Here is an 18,206-nt window from a genome sequence, read left to right on the forward strand (position 1 = left end):
ATATATATATATATATATGTGTATATGTATTATATATATGTATATGTGTGTGTGTGTGTGTGTGTGTGTGTATATATATATATATATATATATATATATATATATATATATATATATATGTGTATATATATATATATATGTATTATATATATGTATATGTGTGTGCTCCCCTCCAGGAATCCAGCATCATTGCCTTGAAACACCCCCCCCCCCCCCCGATCAAAATGACAGTAGATTGGAACATGGAATAAGAACATAAGTGACTGACTTTGGGTGCTCGTGGACATTGCATTGCTAGAGTGGAGATGGTCTCCACTCTATTTAAGCACGTTTGACCATTCATATGATGGTCCACTGGATCCGGTAAGAGGCTCATTTATCTGGTGTCACCTAGTGGTGGAAGCACTAAATATTGGGAAAATGGGGACACTCCTATGATAAGTGGATTGCGAATTGACCATATCTTTTTGTTTTATGAATGCCCTTGTTGATGGGCTCTTATGGACTGATTATTTTTGTCACAAATTCGTTTGGTGTAACTTTGTCACAAAATAAAATAAGTGTCACTTCAAACACATATGATTTTTATTTTATTTCATATTTGTTTTTAGATATTCAAATGTTGGCTCAGGCTTGAATCACTTGTTTATTATTTTAGCGCTGCTTTCTTACATTAATAATTTTATATTAATAATTTCTTATATTATAATTTTGCTGTTGGTGTCACACTTGCTTAAGCAGCTTCTTATTTCGAATATATATGCTCAAGCCCAGATTTTTCATTTAATTATTTAACCAAAACATTGTAATATATTCCCAATGGAATATTAGCTTGTTATAGTCGCACTGACACCATGATTGTGCTAAACATAGCCTGTGCAGATAGCAGAGCTGTGGCATGGACCCAACAGGCTCCACCTACTACAGACTGAAAAAGGGGGAGGGGGGATAATCCTTTGATGGTCTTAGCTATCTAGTATGAAACCGTGGACCCCCAGTATGCTTTTGAGATAGCATGGTGGCTTAGTGCCTTGCAATATTGGGGTCCTGGGTTCAAATCCTGGGTGACTTCCTTTGGTTACATAGTTTTCTTCCTCTAAAGCAGGGGTGCTCAACCTGTGGCCCTCATAGCACATTAATGTGGCCCTCGACCTCAAACCAGGTAAGCGCACTTCTATTTTATTCTGCGGGTTTGGTGCGCTTTCTGAATCCTGGCGTTTTGGTGCGCTTTCAGAAAGTGCACCAAACCTGCAAGATATAATAGAAATCTATTGCAAAGCACAGCTAAGTTGTGAGAAAGACACAGGTCCACTGAGCTGCACCCATGGGGAGGGTAAACTACACCATATCAGTGTAAAAGCAGCCTTATAGGGGGCTTAGGACATTAAGGGCTCAGTTACATTTGCAGTTTGGGAGGCAGTAAAACCCCATAGTTGAGACCTGTTTTTACCACACACACCAACCACTGGTGTAGCGTCAGGGGTCGCAATGGTGACCCCGCCCCATGCTGTCACATTCGGTTTTACATTTGCACTGAAGGGGCGACGGGCCATGTACAGGAACTCCTGCGAATGCTAAAAGCAGGCTTCTCATCTCTCTCCTGCCGGCATTCAGCGGCTCCAGAAAGAAAATGTGTATTATGATTAATTAAAATGGTTCAGAGTTTTTTTTTTTTTTTTTTTTTTTTTTTTTTTTATTTCATTGTGGCCCACGATTGATTACCAAATCACTTAAGTGGCCCTCGCTCTTCAAAAGGTTGAGCACCTATGCTCTAAAGTCATGCTGGTAGGTTAATCTGCTACTGTGTATATTTTTTTTTTTATGTTTTTGTGTAATCTTTATTTGCAAAACAAAAAACCTATATTGGCCAACAATGCCCTACTTATAAGGGTTTGTGAAAACTGTAACTGAGGTAAATGCATTGGCATAAAATTACAAACACATGGGGCATAGAAGGGAAGGAAGGGAAAACTATGGTGAAGGAAAAGGTGAAGCATCATAACTGATGGGATCACCCCTTGTTCGACCTAGGGGTTTCCATAGGTGGACATTCCATGCAAAACACGGGACCTATGTTGAAGGGCCAACTTTAGCACTCCAGGGTATCTCACCAAGAAATGGCCCAGCGGCGAATCCACCGGCCTCACCACCAGGAGTGGGGCTATGAGGCCTCTATCAAACTTCCATCCAGGTGCAAAAACGCCAGGGCCCACCCAGGGTGAAGACCCCGCTAATATAGCGGAACCATAGGTCAGGTATGTAATCCAGTGTAGTAGACCTAGCATAAAGGGAACAGGGACATGGCAGCACAATTCAAGTAGGTACTCTCAACAAGGGTTCTGCCAAATCCAACAAAGCCACTTCCAGGCTAAATTTCACTGGGTCAGGATCAGCAGTGTGTTCCAGCCAAGGAGCCCAAATACTAGCAAAGCGCTAATGTCTGTCCTTACACGTCGCCACCCACTCTTCTGCCTCTTGGATCTCAGCCACTTTCCTGTGCCACACCTCTCTATTGGGCACCTGTGGACGTTTCCACTATATAGGAATAAATCATTTAACTGCATTCAGTAGGGGCGGTAAAACGCTTTTCTTATAATGGCTAAGCGGGTGGGTAGGGACGTGGAGGAGTAAGTGGGGTGGGGACATCAGGATATTGACCCCAAGAGCTTCTTTTATCGGAGTTTTAACATCTAACCAGGAAGGGCAAATCCCAGGACATTCCCACCAATACTGAAGGAGCGTATCCTTCTGACTGCATCCACACCAGCAATGGTCTGTGACAGGGGTAGATACATGACAGATCCGCCGGTACCTGATACCAACATGTCAAGAGCTTGTAGTTGGTCTCTTGTGTCTTGGACTCTATTGAGCTAGAGTGTGTGCGTTTGCACATGTGTGATATTTGTTCAGCTAAGGACACCGTCTCAAAGTCACTCTCCCACTCTCGAATAAAGGCCAGTTTTGTCATCATGGGGTGGGGGTTGACCCCAAAAGCTTGTAGAGTACAGAAATCAGGCAAGGTGTGGGCTCCTTTTTTCAGTGAACAACCACTCGTAGGGGATAAGAGAAGAAAGCTCTCTGATAGAACCCCCGTGGCCACATTACAAATAGTGCGATTCAGGAACCACAGGCCTTGATTCACTGGCTGCTGTAACACAGATAGTTCTTTCTCCCATTTTGCATACAGGTTCTGAGTCTGGTGGTATCCACCTTCAAGATAGTTCTGTTTGCACAGTCCTACATGCAGATCCTTTAGCAGGTTCGGCTTCACAGGAGGATACCGAGGTTCGTGGCGAGATCATGGGTTCCTCTGGCAGATGCCGCAGGCTTCCTAGGGCCACAGTAAGGCCAGTATCATCCTCTGCTCAGGCTTCTTCCGCAATTCCTGCAAGGAATCAAGGGCGAGAATCTTCCAATCAGTCTGGTGGCCATAAACGTCCCTTGGGGGCTTCCTTTTATAGAAGACCAATTGTCCCAAGGGCTGATCTACCATCCTGCTTTACACTTTTTGCTGGTTTTAATGGCTTAGCTATTGAAAGCAAGGTACTGAGGGATAGAGGTCTGTCTGGATCAGTGATCCCTACTATAGTGAAGGTGAGGAAGTCGTCTTCCAGCGAGATATACCATCGTACGTGGAAAGCGTACATTTCTTGGTGTAAGTCGATTGGCGCTCATCCTCAATCCTTTTTTGTGGCTCGGATCTTAACCTTTCTTCAACAGGGCGTTGATCAGAAGTTGGCCTTGAGTACCATCCAGGGCCAGGTGTCTGCCCTGACAATCTTCTTTCAGCGACCCCCTAGCCACGCACTCTTTAGCTTGTCAGGGGGTGCGACATGTGGCTCCTTCTGTACGGTCTCTTTTGCCGCCATGGGATTTAAATTTAGTACTTTTGGTTCTCCAGAAACCTCCATTTGAGAATATTTGGAAGGTTCCCTTGCCTAAGTTATCCCAGAGGGTGACATTCCTGCTGGCCTTTTACCTCGGCTTGTAGTGTATCGGAATTGGTGGCATTATCCTGTCCCTATTTAGTGGTCCATAGGGAGATGAGCTAATCAGTCTACTGCTTCTTCTTTCTCTGTCCGATCACAGAGTAGGGGGCGGAGCGCGAGGGGGGGGGGGGAGAGACTTGTAAGCTTTACTTGACTGCAGCTGAGAAAATATCTGGTCTCCTGTCTGTCAAGCCTGTGCTGTGTTGCAGAGCTATGCAAATCTCAGGACAGCATGCATAGAATTACAAATCCTTTGACAGGTCTCTTTTACGTTCATCTGTGTTAACTGTTCGCTTGAAGTTCAGCTTTTAGACATAAGTCAGAGTTCCTTCCTCCTTTTTTTTAAACTCTTTTTATTGCAAGAGATAAAAATGTAGTATACAAAATCAGATATTGCATCAATATCTGTACAAGGTATTGCAATAACAAAGCAAAGTATTACAAATGTTGTGTTTCAAAACAATAGAGAACAGTCAAACTGAAAACAGGTCAGGTGCAAACCATAAATGTTAGCAATGATTGTTTACATGCCATATATTGGCTTTAATTGGAACTATCATAACCGCAAGTATTGAATTGTACAAGTAAAACTATATGGTTAAGGCTGAGGAGGTCCACGCGTCCCAAATTTTGTTGTACTTTTTTGAACATCTATGTTCAAACTTCAATTTCTCGTAAGGCAAGATCTGATTTGACCAATTGGAACCATTGGTGTGCTGAAGGAGGTATGGGCTGAATCCACTCAAGAGCTACAGCTTTCTTAGCCATAAAGTTTTTCTCTCTTAATAGCATCCTCCCATATCTGGACAAGGTCTCCTCGTCAAGGATACCTAGGAGACATACCTCCGATGTTAGGGGTACTGGCATAGACAGTACTGTGGTTAAGACCTCCACCACCAGAACTCAACTATAAGTGGGCACTGCCATATTACATGAATGAAGTCAGCTCTAGGGTAATTGCATCTTGCACAGCTTGGCGAGGGGATAGGATGCATAGCGTGCAGTCTAATAGGCGTTAGGTAAGATTGATGAAACGTATACAATTGGGTCAGCCTATTATTGATGGTGGGTGACACAAACAAGTGGGAAGAGCATGCCTCCTCCCAATCATCATCTGAAAGCTTAGGAATGAGCGCCTGCCACTTATCCCGGATCGCTAGTGAGTTGGCCCTCAATGTAGCATGTACCAGGGGGGAGTAGATGTCCGATATCAGACCTTTTGGACCTTGCGACCTTAAGATTCCCATCATAGGGTATTTAGAGAACTTACTAGCGGTTACTCCAAACTGTGCATGGCAAAGTTGCAGGTATCTGTAAAAAGCTGCTCGTTCTAATTCAAATTTTCCCTGTAATCCTGCAAAAGATTGTAGGATATTATTTTCATAAACTGCAGCTGGAGTTGGTAATCCTTTGTTTTGCCAAAAATGGAAGTCTGGGTACTGTACTAGTTGTGGTAATATTGGATATCTCCATAATGGGATATCCTCGTTATAATCCGTGAAATTATCAATGCTTTTAGCCTCTCGCCACACTGTGTGAGCCAAGGTCAACATTATAGAGGGGAGTATTGCATGGGTCTCCAAGGCTATCAAAAGATTGTCAACCTTTAGTATGTGGGCCAGATGGGACTCTACTGTAAGTGGTGTGACAGGGATCACCCAGTCCCCTAGATGTCTAAGTTGGCCAGCAAGGTAATACAGGCGTAGGTTGGGGAGCACCATGCCAGCTTCGGCTTTTGGTCTTTGCAGGGTGAATAGCTTTAGTTTATGTCTATTCTTACCCCAGATAAAGGTAGTGAATATAGCATCTAGGGTTTTTAAGAAGGATTTGGGTACCGGGACTGGCATATGCGACATAATATATAGATCTTTAGGCAATAGTAGCATCTTTAGTAGATTGATTCTACCAGCTACCGATAGCGGAAGCTTGGCCTACGTCGTCACTTTAGATTTAATAGTTTGCATTAGTGGATCTAGATTCGCCTTCAAAATCTCATTCTTGCTCTGTTTTTTAAAGATAATTTTTGTTTTCTAGAAATATCAAAGTCATCCGAAGGCGTCTTACAGATGTCTATGAAAAGGGATCCTTAGATGAAAAGAAGCGCCTATATGTGTAAGTATCTGTGTTTTTAGAATATGTGGTTAATCAAATAAATTTAATCTAAATCTAAATGATCATTTTAAATGTAATATGGGCTAAGAAACTGCTTAAATATTTAACTCCACCTTTTGCACCATTATACATTTTACACCTGTATTTAGGGTGTAACATGGTGCAAATGGGAACCCCCTCTTCTGTGACAGCATGTGGGCGTTCTTCACTATTGAAATTTGTGTGGCTGTGAGAGATCTGTGAATATATGAATTTCAAGTCTCATCAGCCACCGTGACAGACAGATTGTAGTTCTCAGTGGAACACTGACACTTCAACTCTCTAACTGAAAGTCCATACCTTGGTACAGAGAGAAGAGCCTGCAGGAGTATGGCATTGCACCCACAATCGTGGTTGCAATACTTTGCCGGCTAATTTACAAAAAATAAAAAATAAATAAAAATGAATAGCCTTTTACGTGTATTAGTTTTTAATGGTTTCCTTGTTCGAGGGTAGCTGATCATATAGAAGTCTGGCTTACCCCTTGTATTGCCATATGTTGTAAGTCTGGCTAAAGGGATTCATTCAGAAACAAGTCCTGTATAGTGATTGATTTATGTTTACCAGCGTCATAGGGAAGACGTCTGATCTGAGTGGTTACAGGAAACATTGTGCCAAATAGATCACACAGCAAGGCACCAGATGAGCTGGGAGAGAATAATCAGAGCTGGACTATGGGTCAGCCAAGGGCTGGATGCAAGGAGATGCAAGTAATGAGGTAAAAAAGTGGGCCAGGGCAGCTGCGCAGGACAAAGGATACAGTGAGGGAAAAAAGTAATTGATCCCCTGCTGATTTTGTACATTTGCCCACTGACAAAGAAATGTTCAGTCTATAATTTTAATGGTAGGTTTATTTTAACAGTGAGAGACAGAATAACAACAAAAATATCCAGAAAAACACATTTCAAAAAAGTTATAAGTGATTTTCATTTTAATGAATGAAATAAGTATATGAACCCCTATCAGTCAGCAAGATTTCTGGCTCCCAGGTGTCTTCTATATAGTTAACGAGCTGAGATTTGGAGCACTTTCTTAACCACTTAAGCCCCAGCCCTATTTCGGACACTTTTTGTTTACAAGTTAAAACCAGTATTTTTTCCTAGAAAACTACTTAGAACCCCCAAACATTTATATATATTTTTTTAGCAAAGACTCTGGAGAATAAAATGTCGGTCATTGCAATATTTTTTGTCACGCTGTATTTGCGCAGCGGTCTTTAAAACGCCATTTTTTTGGAAAAATTTAGAAAAATCACATTTCACTGCATTTAAAAAAATACTAATAATAGCCCATTTTTGTTGTATATTGTGAAAGATGATGTCACGCCGAGTAAATAGATACCCAACATGTTATGGTTTAAAATTGCGCCCCCCCCCCGTGGGATAGCGACAAACTACGGTCAATAGAGATCTCAATAGGCGACGCTTTAAATTTTTTTAACGGTTACCAGTTTAGAGTTAGAGTGTAGCTCTTTTTTAAATTATTGCTCACGCTCTGGCGATCCGGGCGATACCTCACATGTGTGGTTTGAACAGCGATTTTTTTTTTTTTCCTATTTATTTTATTTAACTTTTTATTACAGGTTTTTAAAAAAAAATAAAAATCTGATCACTTTTATTGCTGTCACAAGCAATGTAAACCCCTTGTGACACCAATATGCAGTGACAGGTACTCTTTATGGAGGGATCGAGGGTCTAAAAGACCCTCAACCCCCTCCACTACACTTACATGTATGCAAAACGCTGAAAACGGCGTTTTGCATACAGCCGTTTTTTAAATTTGGCGCCTTTTGCAGCACAGTAACCCGAAAGCGACGCCATGGACGCCACCTCCGGGTTACGTCATCGGAGACCCGATCGAAGCCGTTTCCGGCTTTGATCGGGACTCCATCCAGTCGGCGGACGTGAAGGTGGCGGGAGGGGGACGTCCCCTCCCGCTCACCCGGGTAAAGATTGAGCTGCTCCCAAGCCGCATCGGTCGTTACAGACGGAAAGCCAACCGTCGGCTCTAAACCATGGTACCGGGATGGTGTCTCTAGCTAGAGGCATCATCCCGGTATACTACCGCAAAGTTTGCCGACGTAGCCCTTGTCACTTTGCGGTAAGTGGTTAAAGGGAGTGCTCCTAAACTCAGTTTGTTACCTGTACAAAAGACACCTGTACACAGAAGGAATCAATCCGATTCCAATCTCTCCACCATGGCCAAGACCAAAGATTACAGGGATAAGATTGAAGACCTACAAAAGGCTTGAATGGGCTACAAGACCATCGCCAAGCAGCTTGGTGAGAGGGTGACAACAGTTTGTGCGATTATTCACAAATGGAAGAAACACAAAATAACTGTCTCGGTCTGGGGCTCCATGCAAGATCTCACCGTGTGGGGTTTCAACGATCATGAGAAAATGGGGAATCAGCCCAGAACTACACGGTAGAAATTTGTCAATGATCTCAAAGCAGCTGGGACCATAGTCACCAAGAAAACAATTGATAACACATTATCCCATGAAGGACTGAAATCGTGCAGTGCCCACAAGGTCCTCCTGCTCAAGAAAGCAAATGTACAGGCCCGTCTGAAGTTTGCTAATGAACATCTGAATGATTGAGAGGAGAACTGGGTGAAAGGTTTGTGGTCAGATGAGACCAAAATCGAGCTCTTTGGCATCAACTCAACTCGCCGTGTTTGGAGGAGTAGGAATGCTGCCTATGACCCCCAAGAACACCATCCTCGCCATCAAACATGGAGGTGGAAACATTTTGCTTTGTGGGTGTTTTTCTGCTTAGGAGACAGGACAACTTCACCACATCAAAGGGACGATGGACTAGGCCATGTAGGACGAGGCCATGTACTGTCAAATCTCCTTCCCTCACCCAAGGGCATTGAAAATGGGTCGTGGATGGGTATTCTAGCATAATGACCCAAAACAGTCAGCCAAGGCAACAAAGGAGTACCTCAAGAAGAAGCACATAAGGGCTTGGATACTGAAGAAAGGAAAGACGCTGCTCCAGGTGTATAGTGTGTGGTGATTGCCAGGAGATAGGATATCCAGTAGAGTGCTGGCCCCGGCCCGCCTCCGTGGGAACACTTGTAGGAAAAGAATTAGCCGCACATCCAGGGATTCCAATAGGTTTCAAATAACTTTATTTCCAAAAAGTTGCAAGTGATGACACCAAAGACACCAGCATGAAGTCTCGTACTTAAGGGCTTGGAGTGGCCGTAGAAAATATGAGGGAGCTAAAGGTTCGAGTTACCAAACATCAGCCCTAAAGCCCTAATGATTTGGAAAGGATCTGCAAAGAGGAGTGGGACAAAATCCCTCCTGAGAAGTGTGCAAACTTGTTAGCCATCTACAACAAACGTCTGACCTCTGTGATTTGCCAACAAGGGTTTTGCCACCAAGTACTAAGTCATGTTTTGCAATGGGATCAAATACTTATTTCACTCATTAAAATGCAAATCAATTTATAACTTTTTTAAATGCATTTTTATGGATATTTTTGTTCTGTCTCTCTGTTAAAATAAACTTACCATTACAATTTAATTTTGTATGTGGGCAAACATACAAAATCAGCAGGGGATCACATTTTTTTTTTTTTTCCTCACTTGTAAGGTCAAGCAACTTCCGAGACTGCCTACCTTTAAAATGAGTTTATACAGTTGAAATAAATGTGTTGTATTTCTATAGTTCTGCCACTCAGAATGAAAGGATGAGCGCCTATGTGTTTAAAATGTCATTTAAAATTCATTGGTGTAAGTTTTTTTTTTTTTTGTCGATGATGGGTATTTATATATAGCTAACAAGAGTGTAATGTAATTTGTAGGGATGGATACGAGGTTGCGGTGGCCTATTTTAGAACCGGTTACATGCCTCAGGATTACAATGAACAGGTTTGTTCTGTCGTCATTCACATAGGATTACATTGTTTTATCATCAAGTGCATTCTGCTGTTCAGTGATGTGTGGTTTTACTAAGCTTTGGACATTAAAGTGTTACTAAACCCAGGACGCTGCATTCACTATATCTGGTCTCCCACAGTACACAGAACATGGAAATGCAATTATTTTAGTAAATATAAACTGATCAATACCTTTTCTCATCAGCAGTATATAGCTGTCTTTTGACTTCTATCAGTGTCAAGCTGAGCACTGGTTAAAGCTTGTAGGAGATTTCCTTCTCTTCTTACTGTCCTATGGGGCTGCATGACTCCTGACCCTCTGTCTGGAGAATTCTAATTTGCCCTGTGCTGATCACATGCATCCTTCCTCCCCCCCCCCCCCCCAAAAAAAAAAAAAAAAAAACATTTTTAGCAATACACATCAAACAGAGCATGTGCAGAGTGCCCCCAAGGCTCTGTACTATCAAGAGATTGGGGGACTGTGGAAGAAAAGATGAATAAAAGCATTCTCTAAATGGCGCCCGATCCAAGCGGCTGACCACCTGTGTTCAGTAAGCAGAAGTGTAGCCACTCGGCACAGGACCCAAAAGCAAGTGGAGATAACCGGAGTAATCTTCCAGGGGGATTAACCAGGTATGGTATAGACATAGTTACATTGGTCCATGCTTGGCTATGTATAAAATATCTATACCTGGAATTCTTCTTTAAAAACCTATTTCTCTTACGTCCTCCGACAGTCGCCGCCTCTCCATATTCATCACTATTGGGTTTTTGACCTTTGCTCCGTAGGAGTGCTAGGCAACAGAATATATTAATATCAAAGCTTTTAGCATATCCCACCCCCAGGGGGTGGTCCCCTCAGTCAATACCTCCTCACTTCCTGCATACCAACTCAGTTTCAATTTGCCTAGCTCAGGAGTGCAGGCTGTCCCTGTGCTGGGGCTCTTAGTCTCAGCCACTTTTCTCTTTTTTGATTTTATTTGAAGTTGTTTTCTCTTTCTTTTACTTAGCTGTTTATTTCCAGCTTTAGTTAGTTCTTCTGATGAAGAGGATCGTGCGGGCTGGGTCTCGGGCTGGCCCCCCTGGGTCGCAGGTTGTGGGCCAGTGGCTTCCCAGCCTGCCATCGAGCGTTCAGCTCAGGTTTCCCTGGCACATATGAACGACCCATCCCTGTTCGCTGCAGGGATGCTGCGGTGAGGTGGCTACCTCACCGGACGCCATTTGCGGTTTCGCACCGCAGTTTCACTGCGTCCCAGCTGCGACTCTCCCTGTCCTCAGTACAGCGGTTTGATCGCAAACGGAGGCTCCCCACGCCATCCGGATGGTGAGTAAAATTTCTATGTGGGGACCTGTCTGTATTGGGTGTCAGTCTGGGACTGTGTGACCCTGCATGTCTGTGAAGGTTTTTGGGCTCCCTGTCAGATTCCTATGGGAACTGCTGCCTTTCTGTGGGCTGTGAGGGGGGGGCCCCCTGCTCTGCTCTGTGTGACAGGATGTGTGAGACATGCGGTACTTATGTGTGCCATACTGTGCGGCGGCCACTGCGGCAGTCCGCCATTTTTGCTCAACGTGTTGGTTCACTGTGCCCTGAAGTGACGATCCTGTGCAGCAGGGCGCTGAGTTTTGGCGCCAAGATCGATCGGACCGCATGTCAGCCTCACTCCCCATTTTACATGATTCCTCAGCGGGCCATTTTTGTGTAGCCTTGCATGAGGCTTGTAGGGCGGGCAGTTATTGCATCACTTCCCTTGCTCTGGACAGCGATCGGTAGCAGCGGCAGCCTGTGTGATCTCCAGGTTTTTACCTCTTTTGTTCTGTATTCCTTACCCAGTGTCTTTTCATTGTCCCTGTGGGGTCAGTGTATGTGTTGATGTGCGGTGGGATACGCTTCGCCGCGGTCTTAAAGGGACATTAACCCCTTTTTTTCTAATGACTCACTGGGGCATGGATTCTCAGGATAGCAAGTTTCCTTCCACTTTAGTGGGGGGCTTAGGGGCTGCTGCGTCCCCCGAGGGGGCTGATCTGGCTGCTATTGTGGCATATTTGGCTGCTCAGGTGCAAAGGCTGGCAGGACTGCTATGGCTGGGGTGCCTCTTTCAGGGTCTCGATCATCTCTGGACCTTGGGGGGTCTGAGGGGGAGGCTGAGGTTGACGGGGTTGATAATTCTTCCCCTGGCTCGTCTGAAGAGCTTGCAATCATGGAGGGGCTGGTTGCTTCTATCAAGCAAACGCCTCATTTGGAGGATGAACCATGTCCTTCTGCTCTGCTGGCTTCCTATGGGATGCAGAGAAAACGCAAAACATCGCAGGTTTTTCCTTGCTCTGCGGAGTTCCTGCGTTCTGTTGATGAGCAATGGCGCAATTTATGGAAGCTTTTTGCGGTGCCGAGTAGGTTCAAGCTGCGTTGTCCCTTTCCGCCCGCTGCTGCTGGCCGTTGGTGTGTGCCGCCTCCGGTGGATCATGCGGTAGCGGTTTTGGATAAGTCTACTGCGATTCCGGCGGAGGATACCCCGGTGTTCCGGGACCTTACGGACGGGAGAATTGAGTCTCTTGCCCACCATACTTATACGGTTGCTGGGTCAATGCTGAAGCCTATTTTTTGCTTCCCTTATGGCGTCCCAAGCTGTCGCAGATTGGACGCGGGTGCTCAGGCGCATCCTGGTGGCTGATTCTGTCCCGCCATCGACATTGGCTTTGGTGGATCAAATTCATCAGGGTGTCATGTATTTGTGTGATGCGGACTTAGACTTAGTCCCTTTGGCTGCGCGCGTCAAAAACATGGCGGTGTTAACTCGCCGTCTGATTTGGCTGAAATGTTGGTCTGTTGGCCAATTGGCTAAAACTTTGGCCAATTTACCCTATGCGGGTTCTCGCCTTTTTTTGGCGATTCCTTGGATACTCTGATAAAAGGTATTTCCGGGGGTTAGAGCACGCTCTTGCCCCAGACTCACGAATCTAAGACTGCTCGTGGTAGGAAGAATACCTCGTTTAGACCCTTCGGTCATACTACAAGGGCAAGCCCTTCTGGGGCCATGGCTCCTAGAAGAAGCCGTGGTCAGCTGCCCTTAACAATGCCGCCTGAAGGGGCGCCCTCACCCAGCTCTGAGGTGGGGGGACGGTTGCTCGGTTTTCTTCAACCCTGGCTGGCCCGCGTTCGGGACAGGTGGGTTCAGGAAATCGTTCGATCCGGATACGAGATCGAGTTTTCTCTCTCGGCCGGCGAGCAGATTTTTTCCCTCGTATCTTCAGCTATCTCCGGAGCGCTTGCGGGATCTGCACCTGGCGGGGCGAGTCTTGCGGGCTCAGGGAGTGGTGGTTCCGGTGCCTCATCGGGACAGATTTTGGATTTTCTATTCCAATCTGTTCACTGTGCCCTGAATGGAGGGCAAGGTACGTCCGATTCTGGACTTGAAAGCTCTGAACCGCGCTGTGCGGGTTCGCAAGTTCGCATGGAATCCCTGCGATCAGTGGTGGCTGCCCTGGTTCCGGGAGGATTCATGGCCTCCATCGATTTGCAAGATGTGTACCTTCACATCCCCATTTTCGAGGGTCACCAGAGGTACCTTCGATTCGCCATTGTGGAGGATCATTACTGATTGGTGGCGTTACCCTTTGGTCTCGTTTTTGGCTCCGCGGGTGTTCTCCAGGGTGCTTGCGCCAGTTCTGGCCTTGTTGAGAGCCCAGGGCATCTCTGTCCTGGGGTATCTGGACGGCATTCTGGTGCAGTCTGCGACCAGTCAGGGTCTGTTGAACGACCTGGCCGTCACGGTGCGGACTCTACAGGAGTTTGGTTGGACGATAAATTTTCCAAAGTCGACGCTGTGTCCGTCGGTTCGTCTTCACTACCTGGGATTGGTTCTGGACTCGGTTCAGGCGAAGGTCTTCCTGCCGGATGACAAGCTCAGGACGCTTCAGGAAGAAGTCAGGTCCCTTAGGGACAATCAGTGCTCGTCCCTCCGGACGTGCATGAGGTGTCTGGGATTGATGGTCTCGGCTTTCGAGGCGATTCCCTTCGCCCAGTTTCACACACAGGGTCTCCAAGCGGAGGTTCTGTCCAGGTGGGACGAGCGACCGCAATCCCGGGATATCCAGATCGCATTGAGCCATCGCACCAGAAGGGATCTTCTGTGGTGGCTTCAGTCCCCGACGGTGTCGGGGGGCAAGTCCTTTCGTCTTTTCTCGTGGACGGTGATCACCACGGATGCCAGCCTGTTGGGTTGGGGTGGTGTTCTGGGCGTTCTGTCCGCCCAGGGTACTTGGTCGGAGGAGGAATCCTCCCTTCCGATCGGCATTCTGGAATTGCGAGCAATCAGTCTCTGTCTTCTGCGTTGGACGGACAGGCTGCAGGGCCGTCTGGTTCGGCTGCAGACGGACAATGCCACAGAGGTGGCCTACGTCACCCACCAAGGGGGCACCAGGTGTGTCCGAGCGGCTCGGGATGGTTCCTTCACCCGGAAGTCTTCCAGATGTTGTGCGCATAGTGGGGTTCACCAGATGTGGACCTGTTCGCGTCTCGTCTAAACAACAAGGTGGGAAGGTTCGTGGCAAGGACGCGCGATCCTCGGGCAGACGCGTCAGACGCGTTAGTGGCCCCGTGGCATCGGTTTCATCTGATGTATGCCTTTTCGCCGATTCAGCTGCTGTCCAGGTACCTTCGCAGGTTGATCTTGGAACCACACACAGTGATTCTGGTGACACCAGACTGGCCTCGCCGTTTTTTTGGTGCGCAGATCTCGTGAACCTGGCGGTCGATGCTCCGTGGCGTCTGCCTCTTCAAGAAGATCTTCTGTCTCCAGGGCCGATATTCTATCCTGCCTTACAGTCGCTGGATTTGGCGGCCTGGCTGTTGGGACCGAGGTCCTGTAGGATAGGGGTCTGTCCCCTGAGGTCATTCGCACTTTGATCAACGTTAGTAAGGCTCCTTCAGGGAAGGTTTACTACCGTACTTGGAAGGCGTATTTTGCCTGGTGTGAGTCCAGGGGGTATTCCCCTCGCTCATACTCGGTATCTAGAGTGTTGGCTTTCCTTCAAACGGGGGTGGACCAACGTTTGGCGTTGGCCACGATTTAAGGTCAGATTTCTGCGCTGGCCGTTCTCTTTCAACGCCCTGTGGCGTCTAATCCATTGGGTAGCACCTTTGTTCAAGGGGTGCGACATCTGGTCCCTCCTAGGAGGGAGCCTTTACCTCCATGGGACTTGAACCTTGTTCTGTCCGTGTTGCAACATGCTCCTTTTGAAAAGATCAGGGAGATCTCGTTGTCTATGTTGTCCAAGAAGGTCGCCTTTTTGGTGGCGATCACTTTGGCTCGCCGAGTGTAGGAGCTGGCAGCTTTGTCCTGCAGGTCTCCGTATTTAGTGATTCACTTGGATAAATTGGTCTTGCGACCTGACCCGTCTTTTCTTCCGAAAAGGATTTCGGAATTTCACCTCAATGAGCACATTGTCTTGCCTTCGCCTTGCGCGAAGCCTAGGCATCCGAAGGAGGTGGCTTTGCGTTCCTTGGATGTTGTTCCGGCGATCAGGGTTTACCTGTCATCGTAAAAATCCTTTCGCAAGACGGATTCTCTATTTGTCCTTCCAGAGGGCCCTCGGAAGGGCGTGGCAGCGTCGGTTTTTACCATCGCCAAATGGATCAGTCAGACCATTGTACAGGCCTATGCTTTGGGGGGGAAAGTTCCCCCTGTGCCTGTGTAGGCGCTATCTACCAGATCTCTGGGTACGTCTTGGGCCTGTCATCTTGGGGCTTCTGTGGCCCAGGTGTGTGAGGCGGCGACTTGGTCGTCCGTTCGCACTTTCTCAAAATTCTACAAAGTGGATGTTCAGGCATTGGCTGATGCTTCCCTTGGCCGCAACGTTCCTAGTGCGGCTGTGCCTTAGGGTCCCTTGTTTTGGGCCCTTGGCTGTTGGGATGTTTTTATCCCTAGGTCACTTGTGTTTCCTGGGTTTTGTTGCTGCTGTTGAGCAAGCTTTTTTTCATGTTACCCGGTGGTTTTCTTACCTTGGTAAGGTTCCCTTTTCTGATGTGGGTACTGCGTTGCTTTGGGCGCGTTTTTTCCCACCCCTCATGTCTACACTGCTATGGGACGTCCCCAATAGTGACGAATATGGAGAGGCGGCGACGTAAGAGAAAACTGAATTTTTGTAAAATCTTACCTGTAAAATTCCTTTCTCTGAGTCCTCCGACAGTCGCCGCCCCCGCCCCTCTTTTGGGGTTTATTTATGTACTCTACTGCTATTCTACTGAAACTGAGTTGGTATGCAGGAAGTGAGGAGGTATTGACTGAGGGGACCACCCCCTGGGGGTGGGATATGCTAAAAGCTTTGATATTAATATATTCTGTTGCCTAGCACTCCTACGGAGAAAAGGTCAATAACCCAATAGTGACGAATATGGAGAGGCGGCGACTGTCTGAGGACTCAGAGAAAGGAATTTTACAGGTAAGATTTTACAAAAATTCCGTTTTCTGGGAAAAATAAAAATTCTCTCTAGCAGTGGGGCTGCCCCTGCACTGTAAGGCATAAATGCTTATTTGCAACCGGGGTACTGGAAGGAGCAGATTTACTTGTCTGATTTGCAATCCCCCAGCAGCCAGCACACTCCTCTTATAGCCCATGCTCCAACGTGTAGGTTATCGGATACTTTGGCGTCCTCAAGCTTAATGCAAGGGTAAGGGTCCTGCATTGTACTTGATGATGTCAAGGGGACACGTGGCCACTCACTAAAACTAGAGGAAAGGCGGTTTAACCTTAAAATACGTAGGGGGTTCTTTACTGTCAGAGCAGTAAGGATGTGGAAGTCTCTTCCGCAAACAGTGGTATCAGCAGGGAGCATCGATAGTTTCAAAAAACTATTAGACGGGCACCTTAAAGACCACAACGTACAGGGGTATACATTGTTTGGCCTACTGTGTAATTTGTTTTATCTTAGCAAGGGTGTTAACTGCACTTTATGTAGAAAGTAAAAATATGGATATGGGGAGAGATACTGTGCTCTCCCAAATATACCTTTTATGTTAGTCTTATATTACCACTTTAGTACCGCGCTATAGCCAAAAGATGGCTACAGTGCAGTACTATAGTTTTGGGAGGGCGTCGGTAGACGTCCTCCCAGAACCCCGCCCCCTGGGTCGTGCATCGGCGTGCTCTGCGGCCAGTGTGTCCTTCAGACACAGCTGTTCGGGGGAAAGGGTCAATCACAGCAGCCATTTACCATGTGATCAGCTGTGTGGTTATCTGCAGTCCTTTCCTCGCATCCTGTGACTGTGAGGAAAGGAGTGCCAGTGACCGGCAAGGATGTTTACACTGATAATCAGGGCACCTGATGAAGCTTTTAACTTTTTTTTTTCCGGGGAGGTTAACATAGCTCAGTAGCTGAACCTGACATGCATGCACTGGCCACATTATTAGGTACACCTTGCTAGTACCAGGTTTGACCCCCCTTTTGCCTTTAGAACTGCCTTAATTCTTCGTGGCAAAGATTCAACAAGGTGTTGGAAACATTCCTCAGAGATTTGGGTCCATAGTGACATGATAGCATCACGCAGTTCCTGCAGATTTTTTGGCTGCACATCCATGATACAAGTCTCCCATTCCACCACATCCCAAAGGTGCTCTATTGGATGAGATCTGCTGAGTGTGGAGGCCATTGGAGTACAGTGACCTCATTGTCACATTCAATAAACCAGTGATGAGATGATTTGAGCTTTGTGACATGGTGCATTATCCTGCTGGAAGGAGCCATCAGAAGATGGGGACACTGTAGTCATAAAGGGATGGACATGGTCAGCAACAATACTCAGGTAGTCAGTGGTGGCTTAACGATGCTCAGTTGGTACTAAGGGGCCCAAAGTGTGCCAAGAAAATATCCCCCACACCATTACACCACCACCAGCCTGAACCATTAACCCAAGGCAGGATGGATCCATGCTTTCATGTTGTTTACACCAAATCCTGACTCTACCATCTGAATGTCGCAGCTGAAATCGAGACTCCTCAGACCAGAGAACATTTTTCCAGTCTTCTATTGTCCAATTTTGGTGTGCCTATGCGAATTGTAGCCACAGGTTCCTGTTCTTAGCTGACAGGAGTGGCACCCGGTGGGGTCTTCTGCTGCTGTAGCCCATCTGCTTCAATGATCGATGTGTTGTGTGTTCAGAGATGGTGTTCTGCATAC

General features: G+C 46.5%; 1 protein-coding gene across 1 annotated transcript in view; it reads left to right on the forward strand.

The window, feature by feature from the left end:
- The window catches only part of GSS (glutathione synthetase), a 55,298-nt gene that overhangs the window by 24,358 nt on the left and 12,734 nt on the right, over window positions 1-18,206 (forward strand). The window contains exons 8-9 of the mRNA XM_082271693.1: window positions 6,024-6,101; window positions 9,959-10,025. Of these exons, the coding sequence (XP_082127819.1) occupies window positions 6,024-6,101; window positions 9,959-10,025 (145 nt within the window). The remainder of the gene's footprint in view (window positions 1-6,023; window positions 6,102-9,958; window positions 10,026-18,206) is intronic.

Source organism: Pelophylax lessonae (assembly GCF_965119305.1).
Source record: "Pelophylax lessonae genome assembly, chromosome: 11".
Lineage (NCBI taxonomy): Eukaryota > Metazoa > Chordata > Amphibia > Anura > Ranidae > Pelophylax > Pelophylax lessonae.